This window comes from Callospermophilus lateralis, chromosome 17, assembly GCF_048772815.1.
Source record: "Callospermophilus lateralis isolate mCalLat2 chromosome 17, mCalLat2.hap1, whole genome shotgun sequence".
NCBI classification, from domain to species: Eukaryota; Metazoa; Chordata; class Mammalia; order Rodentia; family Sciuridae; genus Callospermophilus; species Callospermophilus lateralis.
In genome coordinates this window covers 61130896-61145221 of record NC_135321.1, presented here as the reverse complement: position 1 = coordinate 61145221, position 14326 = coordinate 61130896, and the positions used below count along the sequence as shown (strand labels likewise).

Sequence of the window (14326 nt, the reverse complement as noted above, 5' to 3'; positions counted from 1 at the left end):
GATTTCAGGTTTTGTTTTTGGTTTTGATTTTTTGGGGGGGGGCGGGGGGATTTGAGGATATTTGCATATGCATAATGAGAAATCTTGTAAATGAATCCCAAGTCTAAACACTAAATTCATTCATGCTTTTTATGACCTTATGCACATGGCACTGATTTAACACAATACTTTTAGTTCACCTGCATTTCAACTGCAACTTACCACATGAGGTCAGGGTGAAATTTTCTACTTGTTCTGTCAATACTCAAAGTTTCTGATTTTCATTCATTTCAGACTTCGGATTATTTGATTATGTATGCTCAGCCTGGATTATTTGGTTATGTATGCTCAGCCTATACATGCCTACTAAGTTCTAAGTACAAGTACTATGATGAGTACTGATATGCCTAAAATCCAGAAGATAATGAGAAAATGAAAGGGCAGAGCCCATTATAGGCAGAATTCTACGGTATTAATTAATCCCATTAGGTATTAATTAATTCTGAATGTTACCCAGGAATTTTGATGATCTGAAAAACAAAAAACATGCGTTCTATCTTCATTTCCATCCTTTGGTCTCTTCTAAATAAACTCCATCAAGGTTTGTCCTCCTTCCCTCCCCACACACTGCTCTCTTCCAGGTCACCAGGGTGACCTTGATATTGTTAAACCCAATTATTATTATTTCAGTTTTCCTCTTAATGGACTGGCCAGCCACTTTGGACTCCATCATGATTCACTTTTTAATTCACTTTCCTTACCAGGCCACCAACATACCACAAAGTCTGCATTTTACTCCTTCCCTCCTCCCTCCAGTATTTACTTCACCAGTAAGCTCATGTTGGGATGTTCATTGTTCCCCTCATTGACCTTGTCCTTCTCTGCATGAGAATGATCTCTTCCCATCAGTCGCTTGGCTTTAAATACTCAGTAACCCCACTTTATACCTCAAGCCCAATAACTGAGCTTCAGGCTTGCCCACCTGACTGGATGATGAACCTCTGCTTGTGCCTTAAAAGATGCTTCAGATTCACCTGACAAAGCAGGGGGTGGGAAAGAAAATAATTTCTACAACTTTCCCCAATCCAGTGCGTGGCAATTCCATTCTTCTCATCACCCCTTAAACTGAGACCATTGGTCACTTGTAACTTCTCTCTTCCTCTCACACTCTCATCACTACTCACATCTGATTCATCAGCAAATCCTGTTGTTGCTAACTTCAAGAATGGATTGAGAATCTGACCACACCTCACCACTTCCGTTGCTACCTGGCCTGGATTATTGTTCCATTCTTGAAATGTTCTGCCTGCCTCTGTCTTTGCTCACTCAGCACAGCCACCAGTGTGAATGAAGTCTTGTCATGTAAGTCTCTGCCCAGAACTCTCCAATGTTGCCTGAATCAGAGGTCCACCAAGGACCCAGTAGCCATGCTGACCTCTAAGACAGAGAAATCCTGTGGAGCCTATGGGACCCAAGGTTCTCCATGGGGCCTGTACAAGGAATTGCTCTGGGAGAAAGTCCTAGTTTTTCTGAATATTATGACTAATAGTTTAGATAATAAAAATCACATGTCAAGGTTTTATTCTGAATGAATTGACTAAATGATAATTTGAATTATCATGATAACTAATGCAGTATAATAATTTATAATAAAATGCTAGCAAAACAGCAATAGAACTTTCTTAGCTCAAGAAAGAATATCTACACAAAACAAAGCTAGCATTGTAATCAATAGTAAAAAACTGAATTCTTTTCTCCTGAGATTGAGAACAAGACAAAGCCTGCAATTATGTAATAAAATAAATAAACATACACAGATTGAAATAAATAAAATTATATGTATATATATATATATTTTTTATATGACTGTTTTCACAGAAAATCTCAAGGAATTTAAATACACACACACCCTACTGACATGCAACAAAACATGTTTACTTGAAATCTATAAAAGACTGAAGGCAAAAATCAAGAAAATATAAATAAGAGGAGACATATACTGTGTCCATGATTGGAAAACTCAATATAGGAAAGATGTTGATTCTCCCCAAACTGAGGAGATACTTCATCAAAAAGGATGTAAGGATAGAACAGATGTACATGAGAAGACGTTCTACAACATCAGCCATTAGGAAAGGCAAATTGATACCACAACACACCAATGTGAATTGCCAAAAAACAAACAAAAACTTCTAATGCCAAGTGCTGTGTGAGGATGTAAAAATACTCATACATTGTTGATGGAAATGACAAATGTACAGCCACTCTAGAAAACTGTTTGGCAGTTTGTTTTAGAGTTAAATACATACCTACCATATGATCCAGAAATTCCACACTGGGTATTTACTAACCTGGAGAAATGAAAACTTACGTTCACCAGAAAAACTGTACACAAATGTTATAGCAGCTCTATTCCCAAATCTGGAAATGATGCTCAATGTTCTTCAGTTTGGTCAAACTATAGCATATCTACATTAGAGAAGTCAGTAGGAGGAAGAAGCAGATATTTATATGTACAACAATGTGAGTGGATCTCAAAGCCATTGTACTGAGTGAAAGGAGCCAATCTTGAAATGTTAAAAAGTGCATCACTCTTTATACGACCTTTGGAAAAGGCAAACTATAAAGGGATGAGGAAGAAAGGATGTGAGTTTAGGGGGATATCAAGAGGGAGATCTCTCAATTTTGGTAAAAGTTACACAAATCAATGCAGATTAAAATCAAAATCAAAAGTCATTTTTAATCCTTAAATTAAAAGTAAAATTGTGTTTAAAAACACAGACCATTTCCATAGTGATTCTACTCAGTTATCCATGTCCAGAATCTTAATGATCCAAGTTAATCAAAATTTGGATATTCATATCATGGCTTCATGTCCAGAAGAACCTCAAAATGAAGACTTCCATAGATGAGTAATGCATTTAATAGTAAAAATAAATGCTAGACACATAAAATGCAATTATTGTTTTGTTTCACTATTACTTTCACTCTTTTTTTTTTTAATAAACAGATTCATTTTGGAATTCAGCTTCATTCAAAACTGAGACTTCGTATCTTCATTTCCCTACATTCCGTGGAGAGCTCAGTGCTGATGTGTCTTTCTTTTTTAAGACAACAGCTTCTTCTGGGGTGTTTGTAGAGAATCTGGGTATCACAGACTTTATCAGACTAGAACTGCGCGGTGAGTTGCCACTGAGACAAAGCCACAGAATGCTCAGTAATGATCAATAAACCCTTTAGTATTCTCATTCCTAATCTGCTGCCATGCTTCCTTATCAAGTATATTTTTATAAATACCAAAATTCTATTATTTTAAAAAAATTCTTTTATCTTAAAGAAGTCAGCATTCTATCCTTATAACAAAATATCTAAGGCAGTTAACTTAGTAAGGTTTATTTTGGCTCATGGTTCTAGAGGTTTCAGCCCAAAATAGAGTGGCTACATACTGTTGGACCTCTAGTGAGAGCAGTATATCATCATGGGAGCATGTGCTTACCCCTGAGCCAGGAAAAAAAGTGAAAGAGGAAAGGGCTAAGGCCCCACAATCCTCTTCAAGGCCATGCCCTCTCAATTACCTAAAGACCTTCCTGGAAGGTCCTGCCTTCCAAAGGTTCCACCTCTTCCCAATAGCACCACCCTGAGGACCAAGACTTTAATAACACCTGAGCCTTTGGGGAATTACTCATCCAAACTATAGCAGGTAGAGAGTGAAACAACATCTCCTGAGATATACAACAGGTTATAATGGTTTGGTGCTACTTTACTTCTGTGTGCAGTCAGGAGATTAAACCAGACTGGTCAAATAACTAATTTCTACTAAATTAAAAATTATTTAACTGAATTGACTGCTCACATTATTTAATCACATGTGCAAATCTTTATTTCTTATGGTCAAAGATTTCACTTACGATTTTTTAAATTATATGAAGTTTTAAATCACCTTTAAGCAAAATCATTTATATGAAGCCAGATCACATGCTAGATTTCTTTCTATAGGTAAATGTCTGCTAGTTAGAGCTTAGCAAGATGAGCAATTATGACTCTGTTTTAGTCAGCTTTTTCACTGCTGTAACCAAAAGACCTGATAAGAACAATTAGAGGAGGAAAAGTTTATTTGGAGGCTCATGGTTTCAGAGGTCTCTGTCTGTAGATGGCCAACGCCATTCCTTGAGGCCTGAGTTGAGACAGTACATAATGGCCTAAAAGAGTGTGGAGAAGGAAAGCAGCTCAGGACCTGGCACCAGGAAGCAGAGAGAGTGAGCTGTATTTACCAAGAACAAAATATAAACCCCAAAAGCATGTCCTCAGGGACCTTCCTCCTCCAACCACACCTTATCTGCCTACTGTTGCCAACAAGTTAATTCCTATTAATGGAGTAACACATTGATTAGGTTAAGGCTCTCATAACCCAATCAGTGCACCTCTAAACCCTTTTGTATTGATTCACATATGAGCTTTTCGGGGGACATCTCATATCTCAACCATAACAAACTCTGAGAAAGAATGTATTAAAATCACTTTTGTTTTTCTTTCTCCAGGATTCAATTTTATTTTTCCCTCCTAACCAACTCTAAGTAATTCTTTCCTGCATCACTGCCCTATTCATTATGAGCATGCCACAGTACTGTTTTCATGTCCACTCAGGATTACATTTTCTCCCTTTTGAATTAACTTGAGAAACTTTCATATTTACAATTTCCAGCTCCCACAGAAGTGACCTTTTCCTTTGATGTGGGGAATGGTCCTTGTGAGGTCACAGTACAGTCACCCACTCCCTTTAATGACAACCGATGGCACCACGTGAAGGCAGAAAGAAATGTTAAAGAAGCATCTCTCCAAGTGGATCAGCTCCCTCAAAAGTTTCAACCTGCCCCCACTGGTGGGCACCTCCTCTTGCAGCTCAACAGCCAGCTCTTCATTGGTGAGTACTGATGGTTTATATCTGAGCTGTGCTCTAAGTGCAGCTGAACCAAAAGAAACTGTAATTTAAAAAAGCAGTGATAAACCAGGCATGGAGGCACATGCCTGCAATCCCAGCAGCTCAGGAAGCTGAGGCAAGAGGATCATGAGTTCAAAGCCAGCCTCAGCAACTTAGTGAGGTGCTAAGACCCTGTCTCTAAATAAAATACAAAAAAGGACTGGAGATGTGGCTCAGTGGTTAAGTACCCCTGAGTTCAATTGCTGGTATCAAAAAAAAAAAAAAAAATAGCGATAACAGCAATGATGACAATAGAGACTGCAGCACCATTTGTAAGACCTTTGTATTTAATATCTCCTTTTACAGATGCTGTTTTGCCTAATTTACTGAGAAGATAATGCAGCCTCAGAGAGATTGACTGACTTGAACCACAGAAACCCAAATTAACCCAATTAGAATTTCCAAATTTATACTCAATGTAATAGCCAATTTACATTTTCTTCAGCTACTTATCAATACTATTTTATCGAACATTTAGCCTATTTCTCCTATTTTAAATCTCTGTAGAATAGAGAACCTGCCTTGCAATTAGGACAGAATCCTCCAGTGTACCCTCAAAACATCACAGGAGACCATGTCACAGAAGTCCTCTAGTGTGTCTGTCTCTGGCAAGAAATACCCCCATCTCGTTCCTGGCCTCCCTTGTCCTATTCTACTTCTGCTTCTCTGTGTTCACATTGGCCATGTTCATAACCATGTCTGACTTCTTTGTTCCCCATTCTTTAAAGATTACAGCTCAAACTGTGCACAGTAGCACATGACTATAATTCCAGTGATTTGTGAGGCCAAAGTAGGAAGATCACAAGTTGAGGCCAGCCTCTGCAACTTAGATCCTGTCTCAAAATTAAAAAAAAAAAAAAAAAAAAAAAAAAAGAGTTGGGAATGAATCTCAGTGGTAAAGGGTCCCTGGGTTTTATTCCCCCTGTGGAAGGTTGGGGAAGAGATAGCTCTGGACAATGGAAATCTTTCCTTTATTTATTTGTTATGTTATTATTGTTTTTCTCAAGGAAAAAAATGTCTTGTTACATTACATTTCAAGCAACTCTATTCTAATTTGGAAAGTAAGCAGATTAACCAAGTAGCTCTCACTTGGTGATTTCTCATGTCCTTTAAAGTAAATGAAAACAAAATTCAATTAAAACAAATATAAATCACAAGTTAGTAAGCTGGAATATACCTACACCAAAGAGGATCTAATGTTATTCAGTGAATTTAAGCAATTGTGTGTGGGGGGGGGCGGTGTACAACCCAGGGCTCCTTAAAAAATTGGCTTCAAGCACAATTAGTTCTTATTGATATAAAGCTTCACTTCAAATCATCAAACTACAGCTCAACTTGCACAATTTTATTTTCTGATTTATAATCCTAAGAGTAAATTAATGGAATTTCTTGAAGCCAAGTTTGCATGAAATTCACCTAGAATTAGCATCCCTACAGAGTAAGATTTCTAATGCCTTGAGAAGCTAGTTGAAAGTTCAGATATGGGGTACCCTAAGTATGAGATTTGTGTTTTTTAACAAGCTCTGCAGTTACACCTTCCATGTTTGAGAACTATCACCTTAAACTCACATGAGAGTTAAGAAAATTACAGAGGAGCATAGTGTTCAGGCTGTTTTATACCACCATGACCCTGGATTACCAGGGTCCAGCCAGTAAGCCTGGGGTCCTCATTCATGGCTTAACCCTTGCTCCCTCCTCAGTTTCTCTTCACAGCTTTAGTACTGAGAGCTCTTCAAAAAAAGAAGTTCACATATATAATTAGAGATTTTCAGCTATATAACCTTTCAAGACACATCATTTAATAATTTAAATTATTTAAAAATGATCATGGGGGCCCAGGTTGTGGCTCAGTGGTAGAGTGCTTGCCTAGCATGCATGAGGCACTGGGTTTGATTCCCGGAACCACATAAAAATAAATAAAATAAAGTTATTGGGCTGGAGATGTGGCTCAAGCGGTAGCATGCTCGCCTGGCATACGTGCAGCCCGGGTTCGATCCTCAGCACCACATACAAACGAAGATGTTGTGTCCACTGAAAAACTAAAAAAAAAAAATAAATATTAAAATTCTCTCTCTCTCTCTCTTTTAAAAAAAGTAAAAAATAAAGTTATTGTGTCCATCTACAAATAATAATAAATAAATAAATAAATATGATCATAGATCTTTATTTCATGCTTTATAAAGGAAAAATGTAAACATATTTTTAAATGTAACCTGAAGGGCTGAGGTTGTGGCTCAATGGTAGAGGGCGGGCACAGCGCATGCGGGGCCCTGGGTTCGATCCTCAGCAACACATAAAAAAAAATAAACAAACAAAATAAAGGTATTTGTCCATCTATAACTAAAAAAAAAAAAAAAAAATGTAACCTGAAGAAGTGTTTTTAGAATATTTACTAACTTCAACTTTTTAAAATATATTTATATTAGTGGTTTATTCAGTACTGCTTAATTCTCAACAATTGGTCACAATTATGTTTTCAAAATTGCATTTGTTTAGAGAACATTTTCTTTTTAGTTTTTATTTTATTTTTTAAAATTTATATATTCTAATTTGTTATACATTACAGCAGATGCATATCAATCCATAGTGCACATATATTGCACAATTTTTCATTTCTCTGGTTGTACACAAAGTAGAGTCACGCTATTTGTGTCTTCATAGATGTACTTAGGGTAATGATGTCAATCTCATTCCATCTTTCCTACCCCCATGTCCCCTCCCTTCTCCTTCCCCTTTTCCCTATCCAAAGTTCCTCCATGCTTCCCATGCTCCCCCTCACCCCACTTATATATCGGCATCCACATACCAGAGAAAACATTTGGCCTTTGGTTTTTTGGGATTGGCTTACTTCACTTAGCAAAATGTTCTCTAACTCTATCCATTTACTTACAAATGCCATGATTTTATTCTCTTTTAATGCTGAGTAATATTCCACTGTGTATACATACCTCAGTTTCTTTATCCATTCATGTACCGAAGGGCATCTAGGTTCGTTCCACAATTTAGCTATTTTGAATTGTGTTGCTATATATATATTGATGGGACTGCATCGCTGAAGTATGCTGTTTTTAAGTCTTTGGGTATAAACCAAGGAGTGGGATAGCAGGGTCAAATGGTGGTTCTATCCCATGTTTGCTAAGGAATCTCCATATTGCTTTCCAAATTGGTTGCACTGATTTGCAGTTCTACTAGCAATGTATGATTGTGCCTTTTCCCCCACATCCTTTAGCAGCCATTCTGACTGGAGTGAGATAAAATCTTAGAGTAGTTTTCATTTGCATTCTTCAATTGCTAGAGATATTGAACATTTTTCCATAAATTTGTTAGTCATCTTCTGAGAAGTGTCTGTTCAGTTCCTTAGCCCATTTATTGATTGGGTTGTTGTTATTATTATTATTATTATTGATGTTAAGTTTTTTGAGTTATTTATATGTACCTTAGTGCCCTATCTGATGTGTATGTGGTAAAAATTTATTCCCATTCTGTAACCTGTCTCTTCACCTCACTGATTGTTTCTTTTGCTGAAAAGAAACTTTTCAGTTTGAATCCCTCCCATTTATTAATTCTTGATTTTATTTCTTGCACTATAGGAGTCTTGTTAAGATAATTTAGGCCTAATCTGACATGATGAAGATTTGGGCCTACTTTTTCTTCATTAGGTGCAGGGTCTCTGGTCTAATTCCTAGGTCCTTGATCAGCTTTGAGTTGAGTTTTGTGCATGATGAGAGATAGGGGCTTAATTCATTATGATGCATATGGATTTCTAGTTTTCCCAGCACCATTTGTTGAAGAGGCTATCTTTTTTCCAATATGTGTTTTTGGCACCTTTGTCTAGTATGAGGTAACTGTATTTAGGTGGTTGTCTATGTGTCCTCTATTCTGTACCATTGGTCTACAAGTCTATTTTGGTGCCAATAACGTGTTGTTTTTGTTACTACAGCTTTGTAGTATAGTTTAAGGTGTGGCATGATGTAATCTGATTCACTCTTCCTGCTAAGGATTGCTTTGGCTATTCTAGGTCTCTTATTTTTCCAGATGAGTTTTATGACTGCTTTTTCTATTTCTATGAGAAATGTCATTGGGATTTTGATTGGAATTGCATTAAATCTGTATAGTGCTTTTGGTAGTATGGTCATTTTGACAGTATTAATTCTGCCTATTAAAGAACAAGGAGGATCTTTCCATCTTCTTAGGTCATCTTTAATTTCTTTCTTGAGTATTCTATAATTTTCATTGCAAAGGTCTTTCACCTCTTTCGTTCAGTTGATTCCCAAGTATTTTATTTTATTTTTATTTTATTTTTTGAGGTTATTGTAAGTGGGGTAGTTCTCTTAGTTTCTCTTTCAGAGGATTTGTCATTGATGTATAGAAATGCCTTTGATTTATGGGTGTTGATTTTATATCCTGCTACTTCATTGAATCCATTTATTATTTCTAGATGTTTTCTGGTGGAATTTTTTGGATCTTCTAGGTATGGAATCATGTCATCAGCAAATAGTGATAGTTTGAGTTATTTTCCTATGCATATCCCTTTAATTTCTTCCATATGTCTCATTGCTATGGCTAGAGTTTCAAGAACTAAATAGAAGTGGTAAAAGATTATATATACCACATTTTCATTATCCATTTATCTATTGAGAGACACCTAGGTTTGTTCCATAGTCTAGCTATTGTGAATTGAGCTTCTGTAAAAATTGATGTGTGCACGTCACTATAGTATGCTGATTTTAAGTCTTTGGGGTATAAACCAATGAGTAGGATAACTGGGTCAAATTGTGGTTCTATTCCCAGTTTTCTGAGGAATCTCCGTACTGCTTTCCATAGTAGTTGCACCAATTTGCAGTCCCACCAGCGAAATTATGGCATCTGCCCGTAAATGGTTGGAGTTGGAGAATATGCTAAGTGAAATAAGCCAATCCCACAAAACCAAAGGCTGAATGTTTTCTCTAATAGGCAAATGCTAATTCACAATACGGTGGGGGACACTAGGGAAGAAGAGCGTTACCTTAGATTAGGTAGAGGGAAGTGATGGGAGGGGAGGGAAGAGGATGTGGGGATAGGAAAAATAGTAGAATGAAACAGACATTATTGCTGTATATGTATGTGACTACATGACCAATATTGATTCTGCAACATGTACACTCAGAAAAGTGAGAAATTATATCCCATCTAGGTATTATTTATCAAAGTATATAAATGCATTCTACTGTCATTTATAACTAATTAAAACAAATAAAGAAATTAGGAAAAAAAAGAAGTGGTGAAGGAGGGCATTCCTGTCTTGTTCCAGTTTTTCGAGGGAATGTTTTCAATTTTTCTCCATTTAGAATGATATTAGCCTTGGGCTTAGCATAGATAGCTTTTATAATGTTGAGACATGGTTCCTATTATCCCTAGTTTTTCTAGTTTTGAACATGAAGGGGTGCTGCATTTGTAGAATGCTTTTTCTGCATCTATTGAGATGATCATATGGTACTTATCTTTAAGTCTATTGATATGACCAATTACATTTATTGATTTCTATATGTTGAACCAGCCTGGGGTGAACCCCACTGGATTGTGGTACACTATCATTTTATCATTTTTTGTATTAGATTTGCCAGAATTTTATTGAGAATTTTTGCATCTATGTTTATTAGAGATAATGGTCTGAAGTTTTCTTTTTTTGATATGTCTTTGCCTGGTTTTGGAATCAGAGTAATATTGGCCTCATAGAATGAGTTTGGAATTTTTTTCCTTTTTTTCTCTTTAATAGAATAATTTTAGGAGTATTGGTATTAGTTCTTCTTTGAAGGTCTTGTAGAGCTTAGCTATGTATCCATCTGGTCCTGGGTTTCTCTTGGGTTGGTAGACTTATGATGGCATCTTCTATTTCATTGCTTGAAATTGAACTGTTTAACTTGTATATATCATCCTGATTCAGTTTGGGCAAATCATATGACTCTAGAAATTTGTCAATGCCGTCAGTATTTTCTATTTTATTGAAATACAAATTTTCAAAATAATTACTAATTATCTTCTGTATTTCTGTAGTGTCCATCGTGATATTTCCTTTTTTATCATGGATATTAGTTATTTGAGTTTTCTCTCTCCTTCTCTTCATTAGCACAGCTAAGGGTTTATCAATTTTATTTGTTTTTTTCAAAGAACTAACTTTTTGTTTTGTCAAATTTTTAATTGTTCCTTTTGTTTCAATTTCATTAATTTCAGCTCTGATTTTAATTATTTCCTGCTTCTACTTGTTTGGTTTGTTCTTCTTTTTCTAGGGTTTTGAGATATAATGTTAAATCATTTGTTTGTTGACTTTTTCTTCTTTTAAGGAATGAACTCCATACAATAACTTTCCTCTTAGTACTGCCTTCATAGTGTCCTAGATATTTCAATATGTTGTATCAGTATTCTCATTTACCTCTAAGAACTTTTTAATCTCTTCTTTAATGTCTTCTGCAATCCATTCAATAGCATATTTAGTCTCCAGGTGTTGGAGTAGCTCCTATTTTTTATTTTATCATTGATTTCTAGTTTCATTCCATTGTGATCTGATAGAATATAGAGTAGTATCTCTGTTTTTTGGATTTGCTAAGAGTTATTTTGTGGCATAATATATGGTCTGTTTTAGAGAAGGATCCATGTGTTGCTGAGAAGAAAGTGTATTTCACTCATTGATGGATGAAATATTCTATATATGTCTGGTAAGTCTAATTGATTGTATTATTGAGTTCTATAGTTTCTTTGTTTAACTTTTGTTTGGAAGGTCTATCCAATGGTGAAAGAGGTGTGTTAAACTCACCCAGTATTATTGTGTTGTGGTCTATTTGATTCTTGAAATTGAGAAGAGTTTGTTTGATGAACATAGATGTTCCATTGTTTGCAGCATATAGATTTATAATTGTTACGTCTTGTTAATGTATGGTTCCCTTAAGCAGTATATAATATCCTTCTTTATTCCTTTTGATTAACTTTGGCTTGAAGTTTACTTTATTTGATATGAGGATGGAAGCCCCTGTTTCTTACTGCAGTCCATGTGAGGGATATGTTTTTCCCAATCTTTCACCTTCCATCTGTGGATGTCTTTTCCTAAGAGAGGAGTCTCTTGAAGGCAGCATATTGTTGGGTCTATTTTAAATCAAATCTGCCTGTCTGTCTTTTGATTGATGAGCTTAGGCCATTAACATTCAGGTTTATTATTGAGATGTGATTTATACTTCTAGTCACTTTTGTTTATTTTTACTATATAACTTGACTTGGTTTATCCTTTGATTGGTTTTTCTTTTAGTGTAAAACCTACCATTGCTTATTTTCATTGTTGATTTTGTTTCCTTCTCATGAAATATCTTGCTGAGGATGTTCTGTAGTGCAGGCTTTCTAGTTGTAAATTTTTAAAAATTTTATTTATCATAGAAGGTTTTTGTTTCATCATCACATTTAAAGCTTAATTTTGCTGATATAAGATTCGTGGTTTCTTTCAGAGCTTGGCATATGTTTTTCTAGGATATTCTAGCTTTCAGGATCTGTGTTGAAAAATCTGCAGATAGCCTAATTGGTTTCCCCCAATATGTAATCTGATTCCTTTCTCTTATAGCTTTTAAAATTCTCCCATTCTGTATGCTAGGTGTTTTCATTTTAATGTGCCTTGGTGTGGATCTGTTATGATTTTGTACATTTGGTGTCCTATAATTCTCTTGTATTTGATTTTCCAATTCATCCTTCATATTTGGACAATTTTCTGGTTTTATTGAATAGACTATTCATTTCTTTGGTTTGTAACTCTATGCCTTCCTCTATCCCAATAATTCTTAAATTTGGTCTTTTTATGTTATGCCATAATTCTTGAATGTTCTGCTCATGGTTTCTTATCATCTTCATTGTGTGGTCAACTTTATTTCAAGATTATATGTTTTCTCTTTATTGTCTGAGGTTTTGTCTTCCAAATGATCTCACCTGTTGGTGATGCTTTCTATTGTGTTTTTAATTTGGTTTATTCTTTCCTTCATTTCAAGGACTTCTTTTTTTTTTCCCTCAGAACCTCCATCTCCTTTTTAAGTAATCTTTTGTTTCCTATATTGGCTTATGTAACTCTTTATTGTAATGATCTTTTCTGCCTGTATTTGCTCTCTTATATCATCCTTTAATGCACTGAACATTTTAATTATGTACATCCTGAACTCCTTCTCTGACATTTCTTCTGCTGTGCTGGCCATGGATTCTAGTAATATAGTATCTTGGTTTGTTTAGGGCACTTTATTCCCTTGTTTTCTCATGTTGTTTGTATGTCTTCCCTGTAGCAGTGCAGATCCAAGGTGTCACAGTTTTTACCCTATAGGCATATAGTGTCCCTGCAGGGTTCCAATACCTCTCTTTTAAGGGGGAGAACAATATTGACAGATCCCAATACAAACAATATACAACCTTGAACCAAATAACCACTATTAAGACATTTGTGGGTTTGTCACAATATGTAGAAATGTTGAGTTTAATTATTATCTACAATATAAACAGTAGGTTTGTAAAAGGGTCTACAGTTTTGGATGGTGAACAAAGAGAATGGGGGTGTGGTATAGGATGAGATGTTAAGGAGGTAGGAGGTAAGGATATAAAGACTTATTAGATCTTAGGAAGCTTGAAAAAGGAATCTAGTTGGCTAGTAGCAGGAGAAAAGAGAGAAAGTGATTTTGACGAGACTAGTAAGTGAGAAGACAATAGAATACAAAAAACAAATAACCATAAAAATTAAGAAAAATAAAAATGTAGAAATAGGAGATAAAAGAATATACAACACAACTGTCATATACTACACAGACATTCCAGTCCTCAATAGCCTAATCCATGAAAAATACTTGGTTTCACAATGTTGGGGATATGGGAGTGGGAGAAAAGAGAGAGGGGAGGGGGAGGGAGAGAGAGAAAGGGGAAAAAAAGAAAAGAAAAAAATCTCAAAGGAAAATACAAGGATTGTTTTTATTGGAGTTCAGTATCTTTCCTGCTTCCCTACTCATCCAGTAGTTGGGATTGTCTGTTGTTTGCTGGTATCTCCACCCTTAGGCTAGTGAAGATTATTAGGGTAGGAGGGTTGGTCTTGGGGACGGAGCTCCTGGAAGTGGCATATAGTAGTTGCATGTCCCCAGTGGGAGACAGCATCTTAAGTATCTCCTTTGGGGCCTACTCATATGATGTAGGTGCCTGGTCTTATCTCCTTATATCACCTATAGACCATAGACCTCACAATTCCTGGTCTCTAACGTAGTCTCTAAACTGTATCTCACTCACCCCCCCCTTTCTACTTCCCAATCAGGAACCTCTCTCTCCAGAGATCTTATGGACTGTGCTCTGGGGGCTGTGCACCTGTCCTAGAGAGCTGTTTTGTATTGG

At 36.0% G+C, this 14326-nt stretch overlaps 1 protein-coding gene across 2 annotated transcripts in view; it reads left to right on the top strand.

Annotated features, from left to right (window-relative positions):
* LOC143382559 (contactin-associated protein-like 3) overlaps positions 1-14326 on the top strand; it is a 161371-nt gene that overhangs the window by 123468 nt on the left and 23577 nt on the right. For both annotated transcript variants that reach the window (XM_076836723.2, XM_076836722.2), the window contains exons 14-15: positions 2990-3160; positions 4682-4900. In XM_076836723.2, coding sequence (XP_076692838.2) covers positions 2990-3160; positions 4682-4900 — 390 coding nt within the window. The remainder of the gene's footprint in view (positions 1-2989; positions 3161-4681; positions 4901-14326) is intronic.